The 16,301-nt window shown below is 33.6% G+C and overlaps 1 protein-coding gene across 3 annotated transcripts in view; it reads left to right on the forward strand.

Moving 5' to 3' along the window:
* Positions 1-16,301, forward strand: part of VPS13A (vacuolar protein sorting 13 homolog A) — a 236,782-nt gene that overhangs the window by 211,628 nt on the left and 8,853 nt on the right. Inside the window, exon 69 of one of the 3 annotated variants that reach the window (XM_047699156.1) lies at positions 2,399-6,550. The exons of 1 other annotated variant lie outside the window; for it this stretch is intronic. In XM_047699156.1, the coding sequence (XP_047555112.1) occupies positions 2,399-2,464 (66 nt within the window). In that variant the 3' untranslated portion in view covers positions 2,465-6,550. Of the gene's footprint in view, positions 1-15; positions 1,850-2,398; positions 6,551-16,301 lie in introns of those variants that run through there. One more of the 3 variants, XM_047699157.1, reaches the window with a different exon arrangement.

A 16,301-nucleotide genomic window follows, 5' to 3' on the forward strand; every position in this document is an offset into this window, starting at 1 on the left:
TTTTCTTTTTTACAGGCATCAAAAAGTTTGATATGAAAACAATTAATGCATGACTTTACAAGTGAAAGCCAACAGTAGATTTTAGTCTTAAAATTTTCAAACTACGTACAGCTGTTTCAGTATTTTGAATACAAAGAAAAGATTTTGTATTGGTAAATTTTTGTATAGGATTTTAGTGAATCTGATCTTTTTATAGGGTGTTCTTAGTTCTGTACTGGATTTGCTAAATTTGTTGAAAACCCTCGTGCCTTAGGTACCCTCATAGTTGGTGGTACTTACTTAACCAATTAAACCATTTCTGTTTAGGGTACTTCCCTCTGCATATCAGGCCACTAGTAGCTTTTACACAGTTCTCATGTCCATTTGGACATGGATAAGGAAAAAAACAGTACCACTGCTGTTGGTGAAATTCTTGGGTTCTTAGACTTTTCTTTTGAAGATATTCAACTAGGCTTGACCCTCTTCTTGCCTTATGCCTGTGTGGTCTATTTAAAACCTATGGGATCTGATAAGCAGTTCACATGAAAGCCAACATCTTTTATTAAGGAAAATCAGATTTGAAACAAAAAGCCACTTTTAGATAAAAGGTCGAACATTTTATCTAAAATAATAGCTATTTTTCTTACTTTGAAAACTGGACTTTTTAAAACTTGAATTATGGTGTAGGTAACATACCATAATAGATTATACTAATTTAAAGTTATTTCATCTTTGGTTTAGATATGGACTACTAAATCATTTTTTTGCAAACAGACAAGGAGTCATTATGTTATATAGACTTGAAAATATTTGTAGTAATAATAAACAGTGGGGATATGGTCCTTTCTTTATCACCTTGATATTTTAAATATTGTCATGTTTAAAATGATCATGGTAAATATTTAAAACTTCAGTATTTTACCCACCACTACATGCAGGATATATAATTTTGCGTAAAGTGTACTTCCATCTAATATTGTAAAACATGACCACTGAGATAGTGTGTATTATTTAGTAAAGCAATAGTGTGTTTAAAATGTTTTTAAAGCATCCAAATAATTGCACATTGGGATAGAAGTGGCAATCTAGTGAAAGGTTGTGCTCTAAAAGGCATTTTGTGCAGTCTCTGTAGTGATAGTATATCATTCTTTGGAAGATGGAAATGGTGCATAAGTCACCCTTGGTTAATACAATTGAAAAATATACTTCTATTCAATTCCAGCCTTCCCTTTTTAGGGAAGGAACCTGTTACTTGTATTAGTAGCTTATGTTAACCTATTACTGACATTTTACTGGGCTGAATAGTTATTAGATCACCTGTTGAAAAATTAAAATATTTCCTGAGAAACTTTTAATTAATTCAGTAAGAAGTAAGGATGAGTAGTGAGGGGAATAATCCTCATTATTAGGAAATAGATTATGATAAATAAGAAAGCCATAAGATACAAAAATTTCTCTCAGTTGATAATTTGATCTTAGTGACAAATAAATTTATTTTATACCTACATTAATGGTTTGCTGAAGTTTTAAACTTTGGGATTTAAAAGCCATGACCTTTGGCTGTGTGTTTTTAATGGTACATATTATTTTTAGTAGGCCAGTTTTAGTGTTAACTGCTAGAAGAGCTATTTAAATGATGAAAACCTCACAATCCTTGTAGCCATTTTTACTTGTTTTTTAGCAAGAGCATTAAACACAGTATTAGCTGGAATACCTATAGGAATTCACCAGAGGCCTTAGGATGTTGTGGTTAGCATTGTTCTCTTATAGGTGTGAGAAGCAGGTTGTTGGTTTGGTGGTAATGGTGCTTTTTAAATCAAAACCGCCATTAGCAAATATTTTACAATACGTGAGTGCCAGTACTCTAGAAGAAAAGCAGATGACATAGAAACAGGATTTAAAGTCTCATCTAGAGAGATTAAATCTGAGTGATTTAACATTGGTGCTTTAGCAAATGTATAATACTTTAGATGTTTCTCCTTTTATTTTCTAATTTTCTAAAAAAAAAAAAAGGTACTCTACGTTCAGTAAATTATATGGGCCTATATGTAATTAAATATAAAATACACTTTGGTTGTATGCCTTTGTATCTAGAAAGGAGTACCTATTACAGTGCCTCCAGCTGGGTGATTCAAGTTCACTACTAGAGAAATAGAATAATAATTCTCATATATTCATGGAATACCTTACTGGTATCATCCAACTATTTTATCCATTGAGTATACCAGCCAGTGAGGTCTAGTCTTAGGTCTATTAAGTTATGGAATGTCTTATCTGTAATTACTGCCTTACTCAGATCTGAACTCTGCCTTAAGATTATTCTGACTCCTTGAACATTTCATAATTTTACATGTTTTGCAAGCATTTTGCCATGCTTAACTAACCTTTGTGCTTCTTTTTTCCTCTACCATGCTTACAGAAAATTCAGGTCTACAGGGAGTGGATTATGACTCACAGTAGCAGTAGTGATGATGATGATGATTAGTCAGATCTGAAATGTTAAATTCATGTTCTTTGTCATTTTATTTGGAATGTTTCGTTAACATGTTCTGTATGACTGCTACCACAACGCCCATATGTCCAATGTTAGGGTATTAAAATACTTTTTCCTTTTAAAATGTTTTTCTACATGTTTACAGAAAGCAAAGGAATTACATTATTTAAGCACAGAAAAAAATGTATTCTACATCCAAAGTAGGGCATACTCTATATTCTAGCATTTGCTTGTATATGTTTTGTAGCTTTGCAATGCTGAGTTCATCTTCAAGATTTAAAAGTTAAATATTTTTTTAATGTTCACTAGTTTTATTTCATGTACCTGCTTATTGGCAAAATACCATTTTTAATATTCTCTGTAAATTTTCTGGGCTATAATAGAATGCCATCGTATAAAAAAGAATAGTAATACCTAGTCAGTATTTTATATTTAGCATTTTAAGAGTGTTTTTGTCAAATTTCGTTTAATAATAATAAATTTATGTAACTTCAAGCAATATGAATTTGTTGTTCTCTTCCAAAACCACATGGGTTGTACTGCTATTGTAAGGAACATTCATGATTTGTTTTGGACATTAGTGACATAATTTATAGTCTTACAAAGAAAAAGGTTCTATTCTTTGGTTCACTTTTTATTTCATTACATATGTATATATACAATGAACAAAGTTGGTTTTATAGTCTTTATATTTACTTATTAACCTAAATATCCGTATGCTGTATCCCTCTTATAAAATATTAAAAGTTAATTCAGGACATCAGAAGAATTTTTATAGCGAGCAGAATTATGTATGTTTTTTTCTTGGTTGTATTGGAAAATGTTATCCATGTCTCTGAAAGATCAATGAGCAGAACTGTTTGTTTTGTGCACTTGAAGGGTTTTCTTTAATTTTCAATTTAAATAAAACTATTCTGTCCTGTTTCACGAGTAAGTTAGATATACCAAAAAAAAAAAAAATCCTCTAAAGAGTAAATGACTATTAGTATAATATGATGGGGTTTTCTGAAATTTTTATTTAGATTCCAGTGTAGTTAACATACAGTGTAAAACTGGTTTCACATATATGATACAGTGATTCCGCACTTCCATACATCACCTGGTGCTCATCACATGTGCACTCCTTAACTCCCCATCCCCTGCTTCAGTCTCTCCACTCACCTGCCCTCTGGTAATAACCAGTTTGTTCCCGGTGCTTAAGAGTCTGTTTCTGTGTGTGTGTGTGTGTGTGTGTGTGTGTGTGTGTGTCTCTCACAGTAATATGATGTTTAATCCCTATGGCTGCTGTGCTTTGGGATCAACAAAGAAACATTTACCTTATTTATGTTAATCAGTTTGTGTATATTGAGCTTATATTAATTAGATTATAGTAAATAACTGCCTTCATTGTTCAACTTTTGCTTAATTGATTCAGCCCATGATTTCTAATTCTTAAGTTTACCAACATCTTACTTCTATAAATCAGTATTCTCTTTTTCTTAGAAAAGGAATGACTATTTTAATTTTTTAATATTGAGCTTACAAAAAAGGATGCTAAAAAGTATTAAGACATTTCTTCTGAAATACCTACCTGCCTAACATTCATTTAAATTAAGTAGGAATTAAGGTTGTGTGTACTAGGACTAAGAAATATGTGAGTGTCAAAGAATGTAATTATTGTTTTCCTCAAAATAGCATTCTCATCTTTTTGGAATAAGTGAATGCATGAGAACAGTTACCATTAAAATAGTCATGACTGTTGTTGGAGACTGGTATCTGGTCCCCACTGGTTTCTCTCACCCTTGGCCAAATCATACAAAACCTCCTCCTCCTACAAGAAGCTAGAGAGAACACAACCCATTGTTACGTATTGTTGTATGCCTTAGGAAGGAGAGGTCTGGAAATGTCTTCATTGGCTTTTTACATTTCAGCTAGGCATGGGGCCTTTCTAAAAGGGAAAAATGCTAAACTTCTCGATTCCAAGGCATTTACTGAGTTTCCTGTGGTTGGTCTGTGACACTTAAGACTATGGTATAGTTCTCATAAAGATTCTTAAGAATTTATCTGCAAAAGGAAGGTCTGGATAGTTCAGCATTGACTTGCCATTTTAATGCAAAGAAAATTGTAAGTAAGATTGCATTTGTTTAAAATCCCTTGAAAAGTGAAATGATTTAAAACAATACTCTGGTAGCTAGTAAATTGTTACGTGGCTCATGTCCTAAGGATTCATCAGTCTTAAGTTTTTAACCCTTAGAAGTGAAATATGTTCTTTGACAGTATGATTGCCCTTGTTTTTTCTGTTTGTTTTCCTGCCACAGTGAAAAAATCTTTTCAAGCTTCTTTGACTATTTTTCCAGTTTAAAAAAAATCGTGTTTTTTATTAGAGAAAAATTCAAGATTTAAGATTACACTATTTATACTAATGTGCTCTTGTTGGAGATAAAGGACATGGACAAATACCTTCTTACTCCATCAAATAAGCAGAAAATGAGTTCAACTGTGGCACTTTCATGAGATGAATAGTTCTTTTGTTTATTAGAGGCTCTATAATTAATTAGAATTTTAAAATGGGAGTATGATCTAATGAGAAAGTCTAGAGACAAAGCCTCATTTGAAAGGTTGATTATGAGATACCACACCTGTCCATATCCTTTATTTATATTCTGCATTTCTCCACGGTCACTGCTTATGTATAGAAAAAGGGAAGGAGCATCTTTCTCTCTTCTCTAAGGGAGTAATTACTCATTCTTTATTTGCCTTTGTATTTACTTGACTCGAATAACATACTGAAAACTGGCAGGAAGAAAAATCCATAAAAAGCCTTGAATTGTGAACACCTGTCACCATGAATAAACTTATAAGAGCAGCCTGTGAATGAAATAAGATGAATTCAATATAGCAAATGTAAATCCAGAGTAATACAGCTATCAATATTCCTTACGAAACAAGAAGTCAGAATAAATTTCAATTTGTTTCTGTGCTTAAAATTCTGGATTTTATAAACTTTGCTTTTTTGAAATTGTTCAAAATAGATACCAATGTTAATCAGTTGAAAATCAGTTGATTTTCAAGTCATGTTATTAAAATTTGCAAATGGGGCCATTGTAGATCTATGACTAAGGCATCAATATTCAACATGAAATATATGCTATCATGTTTACACCCAAGGTCATATAAAGAATGATAGCTGCAGTCGTAGTTTGTCTGATTTAAGTCCTGTGGTGAAATTTAGCTTCATACTTTCCTGTAGTAATGAGAGGAAGACCAAAAACAACCATCCTAAGTGTTACTGTGTACTCATACTGTACCTTCCTTTGGGTTTTGTTTTAGAGATTTCCTTGCAAATGCAGAATTTATTATTTATAATAGTAAAAAATATTAGAGGTTTTATGGGGTCTAAATAAGATACACGGTTATTCATTTAGATCAAGTAATAATTATGATGGACATATAAAAACAGCAGTTTCTTTATTCTATCCCTGCACCTTAGGGATAAATGGAGATTGATTAAAAATGTTAAGATTGTTAATTTAATCTTTAATTTCAGTGTATGAATGTTTGAATTGATGAAATGCAGTGAGTACACTTAATACAATACAAAACATTACTAAAAGTCCTGAATCAGAGAAGAATAAAACACATGATTTCAAATAGGTATGTGTTAGGGAGGTAATTAGAATAATTTATGATTTTCATACATAAGGGTTTATGGTTGGTTAGTTTTAATGTGGCAGACCATTTTCATGTACATCATTATCTCAATCAGTGTGATGAATTTATCCAGCAACAGTGTACCTCTAAAAAAAATGAGCCTAAAATTAAATGTCTAATAACTTTGTAAAATTGGTTTTTAATATAGCCCTCTTTCTTTTTTTTTAATATAAATATCCTAAACAGTGGAAATTATAATACAGATACGTACTAAGTTGCAGTGTGCCTTTGTTCTGAATCTTAGACATGCATAAATATCTGAGCATTCAAAATAATATAGTTATTATTAGCTTTTTTAAAAAAAAACATCAGGATTGTCAGAAACTTAGCTAAATATATATATATATTTCTTAATTGGGTATGCTGTGTTTTTCTACCCTAAGTTATCATTTATCAAAAACCTTTTAATCATATACGTCTATAAAGATTTTCTGAATGTGGAGCTTGGGATTTTTTTTAAAGATTTTATTTATTTATTTGACAGACGGAGATCACAAGTAGGCAGAGAGGCAAGCACGGGTTGGGGCGGGGGAGGGAAGCAGGCTCCCTGCTGAGCAGAGAGGCTGATGCGGGGCTCGATCCCAGGACTCTGGGATCATGCCCTGAGCCGAAGGCAGAAGCTTTAACCCACTGAGCCACCCCAGGTGCCCCAGAGCTTGGGATTTCTAAGAATTAAGAAATTTAGAGACCCATACTTCCATGGAAAGAGCTAAATCCTTTTGTGAATCAGTTAGCTAACATTGATTCTCAGTCTATAATTGTTGTATTATATGGGAGATATAAAAATTTTCAAAAATTATTTTTTTTACAATGTTAAAGTAATATATGCTCAGTAAAGTAGGAAACTATAGGAATAAAAATTATCCTGTCTCCCCACCATTTATGTTATAGTTCCTTTTAAAATTTTTATTGACATGATTGTAATCCGAATGTATATATTTCTATTGTATATTTTTGTTATTGTAAGTTCTTATAAATAGAATTATTAACTTCTAAAGTTTAAAAAAGTGATCTATTCATAGAATAATTCTAGTGTGGGGAAACTGGTCTTTATTTCTGGAATACATAAAAGCCAGCAGAATCTTTTCTTAATTTTTATAAGTTTTATAGCTGTAATAGATTTCCTTTCTTGTTTTTTGTTGAACATGTTTCTTTTTAAAGTTTTCACCCCTTAAATCTTTGCCTCTTAGAATGAGAGTGTGTGTGTGTATGTGTGTGTGTGTGTGTGTGTGTGTGTGATCTTTGTGTCATTCACTGTGCATGAATGTTGTCAGCTGGGTTATCCCACGAGGGTAGTATACTCTTAAGCATTTCAGATATTTTAAATTTTTATCTGTGTTGTCTTTGAATCTCTTACATCTCTTTCCATGATGTTATTATGCTTATGTGAGTTGTAGCAGAGAGGCTGTTTTTGTTTGTTGTATATTTCTTTTCTTTCAGAAATTACAGATGTTTATAATTAGCTTCAAACACTGCCTAAATGGCAGTTGGAAGATAACTGCCTTCGGCTGACGTGGTCTTTCCCTTTACTTCGGGAGGAGAATTACAACTGATCTGGAAGAGAGGGCTTACCATAGGCAGTCAGATCACCAGAGTAGTTCCGAACACTCTTCCTGGCTTCATCTGAAATTTTGAGTAAGTGGACGAGAACTAGGAGACAAAGGCTTATTGGATTTCACTCTTCATTTTTTAACTCTTCCCTCCAGAAGCAGACTTCTGAATGGGATGAGAAATCTGAAGAGAGCCAAATGCTGTTGTCCAGGAAAGTTTGAGCTCTTAGTGTCCCAAATAAAGCAGATCCTATGGGCAAGGAGATTACCCATCCAACCTGGATACAGTCTCATACCTCATTTATCGATTTAGCAGAGATCTTTTGGAGAGTTTGGGAGTACATCATTTTCGAAGGCCCATATTTTCCAACATTTAGTAGTAAGTCCCACTAACTTGATTTTGCACCAGAAGAGCATCTCACTCCACTTAGAACCTCCAGTATTACATAACAATACTTTTTGAATAAGGCTTTGAAATTAACATCTTTTTCTGGAGGTGATGGTTCCACTTAGTGGAGTTTCCAGTTTTCTCTTTGTCTCAAGTATAAAGTGATTTTTAAAAATTCTCTTTTCTAATCCAGTACTTGAATGAGACCAATTTCATTTTTAAATCTTTTTCAAAAGTTTGTCATCATTGCATCCCTTAAATTTGTAAATATGTTAGAGAAGGATAAATACTATCAAAACAGAAAATTTAGTACATCCTCAAATGTTACACTCAGGTCGGTTCACCTGGAGTCTTACTCTCTTCTTACCAGAGTACTAATTTAGAAGATCTTTCACCTTTACTTTAGCTAACAATGCTGAATCATAACTTGGGATTTCTTTCTTTTTTTTTTTTTTAATTTTATTTATTTATTCGACAGAGAGAGAGATTGAGAGAGAGAGATCACAAGTAGGCAGAGAGGCAGGCAGAGAGAGGAGGAAGCAGGCTCACTGCTGAGCAGAGAGCCCGATGCAGGGCTCGATCCCAGGACCCTGAGATCATGACCTGAGCTGAAGGCAGAGGCTTAACCCACTGAGCCACCCAGGTGCCCCAACTTGGGATTTCTTTACTTATGTATTAGAGCTCTACCTTGTGTGACTTCCCCTGGTTACTTTGGACAGCACAAATTTCCAGCTGAAGTTGAACTTAGTAAAGCTCATTGGAAACTTTTTAAAGTGTGTGCTTTAACAGTAGTGTTGTTTAAAAAACAATGTATTAAGTTATGAAGTCTATTTTTTTATTGGCAAGATATCCCATAAAAGAAAGGATGTTCTCTTGCCAAATAAAACTATTCCTTTTCATACAGAATTGAATTGGATTCCACTTTCATTCACCTAAAAACGAACTTTAATGTCCTCTATGAAAGGAAGCGCTGCGTATACTTTTCTATCAGTTAAGAGTCTTCAGTTATAAATTCAGATGAAATTGATGTCCCAGTTACTTTTGAAGATGACTCTAATGAATTGGATATCTAATTTTCAGTGAAAAATTACCACTATAAAGAACCTTATAGGAAGCAATGTGGAGAAACATATGTTGGGCATTTTGTGGCACTTCAAGTCTGAGGTAGTTTGTTTAAGTTGGAGATATAATGAAGCACCAGTGTTGGAACATACAAGTATGGGAGTCTACATAGTTCTTGTAAAGTAGAATAAATTGCCAGACTACTTCAAATTCAAAATTGCCAAAAGAGTAAATGTATAATTATATATATATAAGTGAATTTTTGATCTAGTAGTATAGTTAATGTGAATACAAAGGAAAAATTTAATGCCCTATATTTATTCTCTATACAAGTATTTGTTAGTCTTATTATGTATTGGACACCCTTCTAGATCTTAAGGTGACAGGCCTGAAGAGAGCAGTCAAGATTCCTGCTCCTCTCATGAGATTATAACTGTGGTGACATTTTCTAATCTGGTGACTGGAGGATAAATCAAGAGCTCTGTTAGAGGCCAACCCTGTCATGTCAGAGCTTCACAGTCTCCTTCCTGTTGGTTGATTGCTACACACAAGGCTCAGAGGAACTGTAAGAATCAAAGGAGACCTAAGATATGCCCAGTCATCCAGAAAGATAAAGATTCCTAGGTATTACATGATGTTGAAGCATTGACACAGTACAGCTTGTGGGATATCTGAATCCGTATACCAGTGAGCTGTTAAAAATTGCATCTCACCGTGTCCGCTGGACAGTATGTAGTTCTTCTGTAGTGATCCATTCTGATGGTGAACAGTCTCTGAGCGGCAGTAGTACCCTATGGCCCAGGGCCTGGATTCTGGAACCAGGTAAACCTGAGTTCAGTTCCAGCTTTTCCCTTTGCCAGCTTTATAATCTATTGTGCTTGCCTGACCTTAGTTTCCAGACTCTAAAATGGAGATAACTGCACGACTTAACAAAATAACAATAATATTGGTGGTTTAAAATAGTTAAATTAATTAACTAATTACCTCAGGTGAGGTAATATATATATGATTATTAGCACAATGTATAGTAAGGACTTGCTATATTTCATTATTCTATGAATACCAGCTGCTGCTAGTTCTTGGTCACTACTACATAAATTTTATGTTCCTCATTTATCTCCTTTTTATCAGGATAAAAGCACCTATGAATCTTACCCCTTTTTTAACCCTTTCAACATTAATAGAAATAGTACTTGAAAAATACTACAACCATTTCCACACATTAGTTGGTGAGCAATAGAAACAATAAAACCTCAGTAATTTGACCTGCTCTGAAATTCATAATATATTAGAAGAAGTGGTAAAATGTTTAAAAGAAATTGTTTTCAAGTATGGATAACATCATGATCAGTAAATATTGCTCAGTAGAGATTCTGCTGGAAATATTTTAAAGAGACGTAAAACTGTCACATTATTTCGACCCACCTCTGGCCTTTCTTCTAGAATGTATTAGGTAGGTTAATTAATGGTCTTCTACTATCAGTGTACATAATTATGTCATGAGCATAATTCTGTCTTTTGTCCAGACTTTTTTTTTTTTTTTAAGGGTCGATGACATGCTGTAAGTGTTATTTATTTATTTGGTCTTAACACTTTTGTCCAGACTTTTAAATGAACCAGTTGATGACAGTAGTTCACATCTCTTAAGGGTAACATTTTATTTGATGTTATGTCACAGGGTTATACTCTCTTTTCCTGCCCTGTCTAAGCTGTGAGAATAGCATATCCTTTGGTTAATAATCAAAATAGCTCATTTGCTTGGGAGGAGACAAAGGTATGGGGGGATTCAATAAGGGCTAATTCCTCATCAGATTTCATGACAATGAGATTTGATTTTTTTTTTTAACAGCAATTTGCCTCCGAATAGGCCAAATATCACTTCATCACTGTTAAATGTGTTTATTCTATTATATATATGAAATCATTGAGCTTTGAGGTAATGAATTTCTACTACATCTTATCATGAAGCTTGCTTGAATGCCTTGTTTTTCCTGGGCCATAGCCCTCAAATCTCTCATATTTAAAGTGAATTAGAAAAGGTTTTATCCCTAACCTTTAAGCAGGTAACTCTAGGAAAGTTCTATGTTTATTGACTACATCTTTGTCTAAAGAGGGTTTGGTTTAAAATTGTCTGTTTCTTAAATAATTGAGACATGCTGGCATTTACCGTCGTAGGATTACCTGCCTAAATTTTATTGTTTTTAAAAGTAAGCTTAATTTTTTAATATGTTTATAAACCTTTCCTCTTTCCCCATTATGTCCTGACCGTTCACATTAGCCGATCTACGAAGCCAGCTCTTTGTTGTCCAGTAGCTTGATGTGCCTGGGAGCGCTCTTACTCTTGATTTTTCATCTAGAAGAGTTTCATTTTTCTCTTATGCTTCATGTTACTAGCTTGAAAGGAAAAAAAACTCTCACCTCCATGAAATTCTAGTCTTTCAAGATTCAGATACTGATCAGATTTTTTTTTTCCCTGAACTGTGTGTTCTTATCCTTCATCCAGTTTCCTTAAATAGATTTCCCATGAATATTAGCACTTTATATTGTTTGGGATTTAAAGCCTTCCATGTTCATGGTTTATTCCTAATATCTGTGTTACCATATTTTGCTTTGCTCTCTCAGAATTATTTTTGTTGTAGGAATTTGCTGCTTCAGAGCATTTAGATGATTTGCAAGTGTTAGCAATGTTCTCTGCGTTACTGTAGTTTCCAGCCTGTTCTTTTTCTGAAGTGTCGGGACTGATCTGATAGGAAATGTTACTGTTAGTAGAGGGTAACCCTCACTCCAATGTCTTCCAAGTTCTTGCCTCTTGTGTTTCTGAGTTTGCAGTCACTTCTGTTTGGATTTATTTGTATCTAATAAACTAAGACCTGTATATTCATCTTTTCTAATGCAAAAGGAACCCTTTTACCAATAACCATGCATTTTGATTGTTGTCTGCAAGTTCTACCAATTATCTGTAACAGTTTGTGCTTCTCTAAGAAAGTCCTCAGTGATAAGTAATTCCTGTATACTTTAATGAATAAGGAAAAAATTGTTTTTTATTTAACCACTCACTTATGTTAAATGAGGCTAACATGTCTAACATACTAGCTAATGTACTTGATGCTTCAGCCTGATTATTTGATATTTCAGCCAAATTTTGGTCTTTGTGCAAAGGCCCTACATAGTGATTTCTAGCCCCGGTTTTGCTAGTGCTTCATTTATTTTGAAGGGTATCACAAATTACTTCAAGAGACACAATGATACCGAATATCTGTTTTGGAGGGAGGAAGATAGGATATTAACACTGAACTATATGGACCCTGTTAACCTAAACAAAAATCATCCCTCCTGTGGTGTTAAGCAGCCTGCCTCAGCAGCATCCGGCATCCAGGGATACTGAAGACATTTTTGAGGTCCTGTGGGAAACGTGTGACTGACCTCATAGGAGGAAACATCATGGTATATTGAAAAGCACTGGAACTAGAAGTTGAAGAAACCACTTTTCTGATCATATGTATCAGTATGACCCCGAGCAAGACACTCAGCTGTTACCTAATTACCAGGGTTGCTATGAGGATCGGGTGGGTAAGACACTTAACCTGGTCCTCCACTGCTTCATGTGCTAGCGGTGCATGCTTACACAGACAGTAACTTTCCTACAGGTCTAAAATCTGGGGTTTTTTCCTTAGATAATTTATAATGATGTTTTGAAAAATATAAATTTTCAATATAGGGCACTTATAAAGACAATTAGGAAATTGCAGTCAAAAGCATGACATTTGTAGAGTTTACAGCATGATGGCAGATGATGGTTGATAAATTGTCAGATTGTCTCTCATTTGCTCCCATTTTTCCTTGGGACTTAGTTCCAGAGTTTTAGCTTCTGCTTACAGCACTATTCTTATTCCCTCTGTACCTGTTTGTAATGGAGACCAGCAAAATTTTGCTGTATAGGGAGTTATCTTTAACATTTATTCAAATCTATCCATTCTGATAACAATATAGTTCATTGTATGTTTCAAAGTAGACGACTACGACCATAATGTCTAGTCATCTTTCAAGTGCTGCATTTAAGGTTTTTGGTGAACTCCAAAAAACATGCTTGAATGACTTTTTTTTTCTAAGATTTTTAGCTCTTGTTTCTATCGGTACTACTCTGACTATTGACATTGGTTTAATTGCTTATATGCAGAGGTTAGGTTTTATTTAAAAGTTGTATCTGAAAAGTGGAAGGTGATGAGAAGCAGGATCCTCTGTAATGCCCATATTTAAAACAATATTGAAATAGAAGCTAGGTATTTGGAGGTAAACCATAACTTTTTTTTTTTTTAAGATTTTATTTATTTATTTGACAGAGAGAGATCACAAGCAGGCAGAGAGGCAGGCAGAGAGAGAGGAGGAAGCCTGCTCCCTGCTGAGCAGAGAGCCCAATGCAGGGCTCGATCCCAGGACCCTGAGATCATGACCTGAGCCGAAGGCAGCGGCTTAACCCACTGAGCCACCCAGCCTCCCTAAACCATAACTTTTAAGCTGTTTGAAGATTGTGGTCTATTAATGGGGCATGTGGACCCTTGACTTCTGGTGGCAGTGATGTTCTTGGGGAGATCAGCATTTGTACTTGATGTTTTTTGGCTTGGTTATGTAGAACAAAAGAAAATAAGCTTTAAGTTAATTTCTTTACAAATACAAAAAATAACTGAAAGAAAAAGTTGTAAATTTAAAAATGAAACTTCACTTCTGCCCCCACTATTATCATTTTCAAGCCCAGGGATAAGCTCTATTAGATTAATGTGTTACCACCAACCCCCCCAGAAATTTCCCATGGATATATAAGTATACACGAATGTGTTTCTAGTCCTCCACCATTAATTCCCAGTAGTTTAATTTCTTTTCACTGAATATGTCTGTACATCTTTGATATCAGACTGCACATCGCCCTTTCTTTTCATGACCATATAATGTCCCATTGTATGGCTAAGCTATACTTTATTTAAGCAGTCCCTCTTAATGAAAATTTAGATATTTTAATTTTAACATAGTATTACTGTGAAGACTTCTGTGTGTATATCTTGGCATACTTTTGCATAAAATAAAAGCAGTCGAATTCTTGACTTAATGAGTACTTTTAGTTGATTTGCATTTTCTTGATTTTGAATTAAGTTGAACATTTTCTCATGTGTTTATTGGTCAGATTTTGTGTTTTGCTGAACTACCTGTTCATAAGCTTGTGACACATTTTCCTGTTGGTTTACTCAGTTTTCTTCTGTTGATTTATTCATATTTCTCTGTGTTATGAAATTAACTCCTTATCTCTGTATTGACAGATTTTTTCCCAATTCTTTGATTTTTATGTTGTTACTTACTTTATATCTGATTATTTGCTTACTTTTCTACTACTATATAGTGTTTAATTTCCATGTATGTAACAATTTTTTTACATTGTGGTATGGGCTTTGCATTTTATATTTAAGGCTTTCTCATTTAATATTATTAAAATGTTACTTTTTCTAGTAATTCTATAGTTTCATTTTGTATGCTTAAATCAATGATCCATGTGGAATTAATGTGGTATAGAGAGAAGTAGAGACCCAGGTATTGCTAACAAGTTGCCTGAAACGCCATTTATTAAAACAAGCTTTTCCCCACTAATTTAAAATGCAATCTTGATTTTATATATTCCTGTTTTTGGATATATAGGATTTTACAAATCCTAGTATGCATTTGGGTCAATTTCTGGAATCTGTACTGTGGCTGTTGACATATCTCTCTATATAACTTCTAGTAGCACCAAACTGTTCCACTGCTGTAGCTTGTAAATTGTGTTCCTGTCTGCTGGGATAGTTCTCTTTGCATTCATCTTATACATTTTTTTGGATATTATCGCCTTTTTTTTCTAGATAAATTTTAGTATAATTTTGTCAAAATATTTCCATCTCTTGCCCCCAGAACAAGCTAACACAACCATCTTGGGACCATATGGGAGGGGGGGTGTAAAAATTGGGGCTGGGGAAAGGGAGTGACATTGTTAATGAGTTTTTCTATCTAGCAATATGGTAGAGATTGCCATTTTTAAATTTTCCATTTTTCCCCTCAATAGTGTTACAGCTTTTATGACATAAATTCTGCATGTTATTTGTTAAACATAGGCATAAATGTTTATCTTTTTTATTACTCTTTAAACAATTTTTTCCTTCCATTTCCCAATTTGATATTGTGTTTATAAGATAAAGTTGCTGGGTTTATGTACTTAGGTTTTCTAAACAATACTATCATCTGCAAAAATTCTACTTTTCCTCTGCAATTTTGACACTTCTTTCTCTTCATAATTTATATTTTCTTAAAACTCGGCCCACTTCACCTAGTTTTTCAAATTTATTGCATAATTTATTATCTAATAACTTATTAATTTCTTTTGAATCTGTGCGTATATCCATTTTTGTTTGTAACTCAAGGAATTTGTGTTTACTTGCCTTACCTCCTACAGCAAATAGTAAAAATACTCTTTTTTGAGTATTATTATCTTTGAAGTTAGAAAAGTCTTCCATGCAGTGAATCTGTATGCCTCATCCTGTTGTTGTAGTCAATGCTTTTTTTTTATTTTTTATTTTTTTAAACTTTGTCTCCAATAAAATGAAAATTACTCTGGTAGCTTTTTTTACTAAGATTATTATGAAGTTACTTGTTAGCTTCTTCTAAGCTAAATAATTTTGTTTTTGCATATAGCCTCATGGAACACAGTTTTCTAAAATCTTTATATCTCTTTTGGATTTTTTTCAGGAGCTTTAACATTTTGGCTAAATTCTTAACTTACTTCCTGTTGAGGGATCTTAGTCACAATTACATTGTTTGCCTTTAAATGATAGTAGTCTAGCATACTATATATTTTTAGCCAAAGTAACTCCATCCTCAGAGCAAATAGTATTTAGTGCAGAACTAAAAATGGTAATTGTATTTTGTTTATATTATGTATAGTATTGGGGAAAAGGAATTGTTGACAATGTCATGGATAGACAGTGTCTTTCAGCAGTCTTGAAAATAAAGGCTGTTGCATAAGGTAATTAGGTCCTCGGGTTCCAAGTTTGTCCAGAAACACTCTGCTCCTTTTTTTTTTTTTTTTAAGATTTTATTTATTTATTTGACAGAGATCACAAGT

The sequence above is a fragment of the Lutra lutra genome, chromosome 13 (assembly GCF_902655055.1).
Source record: "Lutra lutra chromosome 13, mLutLut1.2, whole genome shotgun sequence".
In the NCBI taxonomy this organism is placed as follows: Eukaryota; Metazoa; Chordata; class Mammalia; order Carnivora; family Mustelidae; genus Lutra; species Lutra lutra.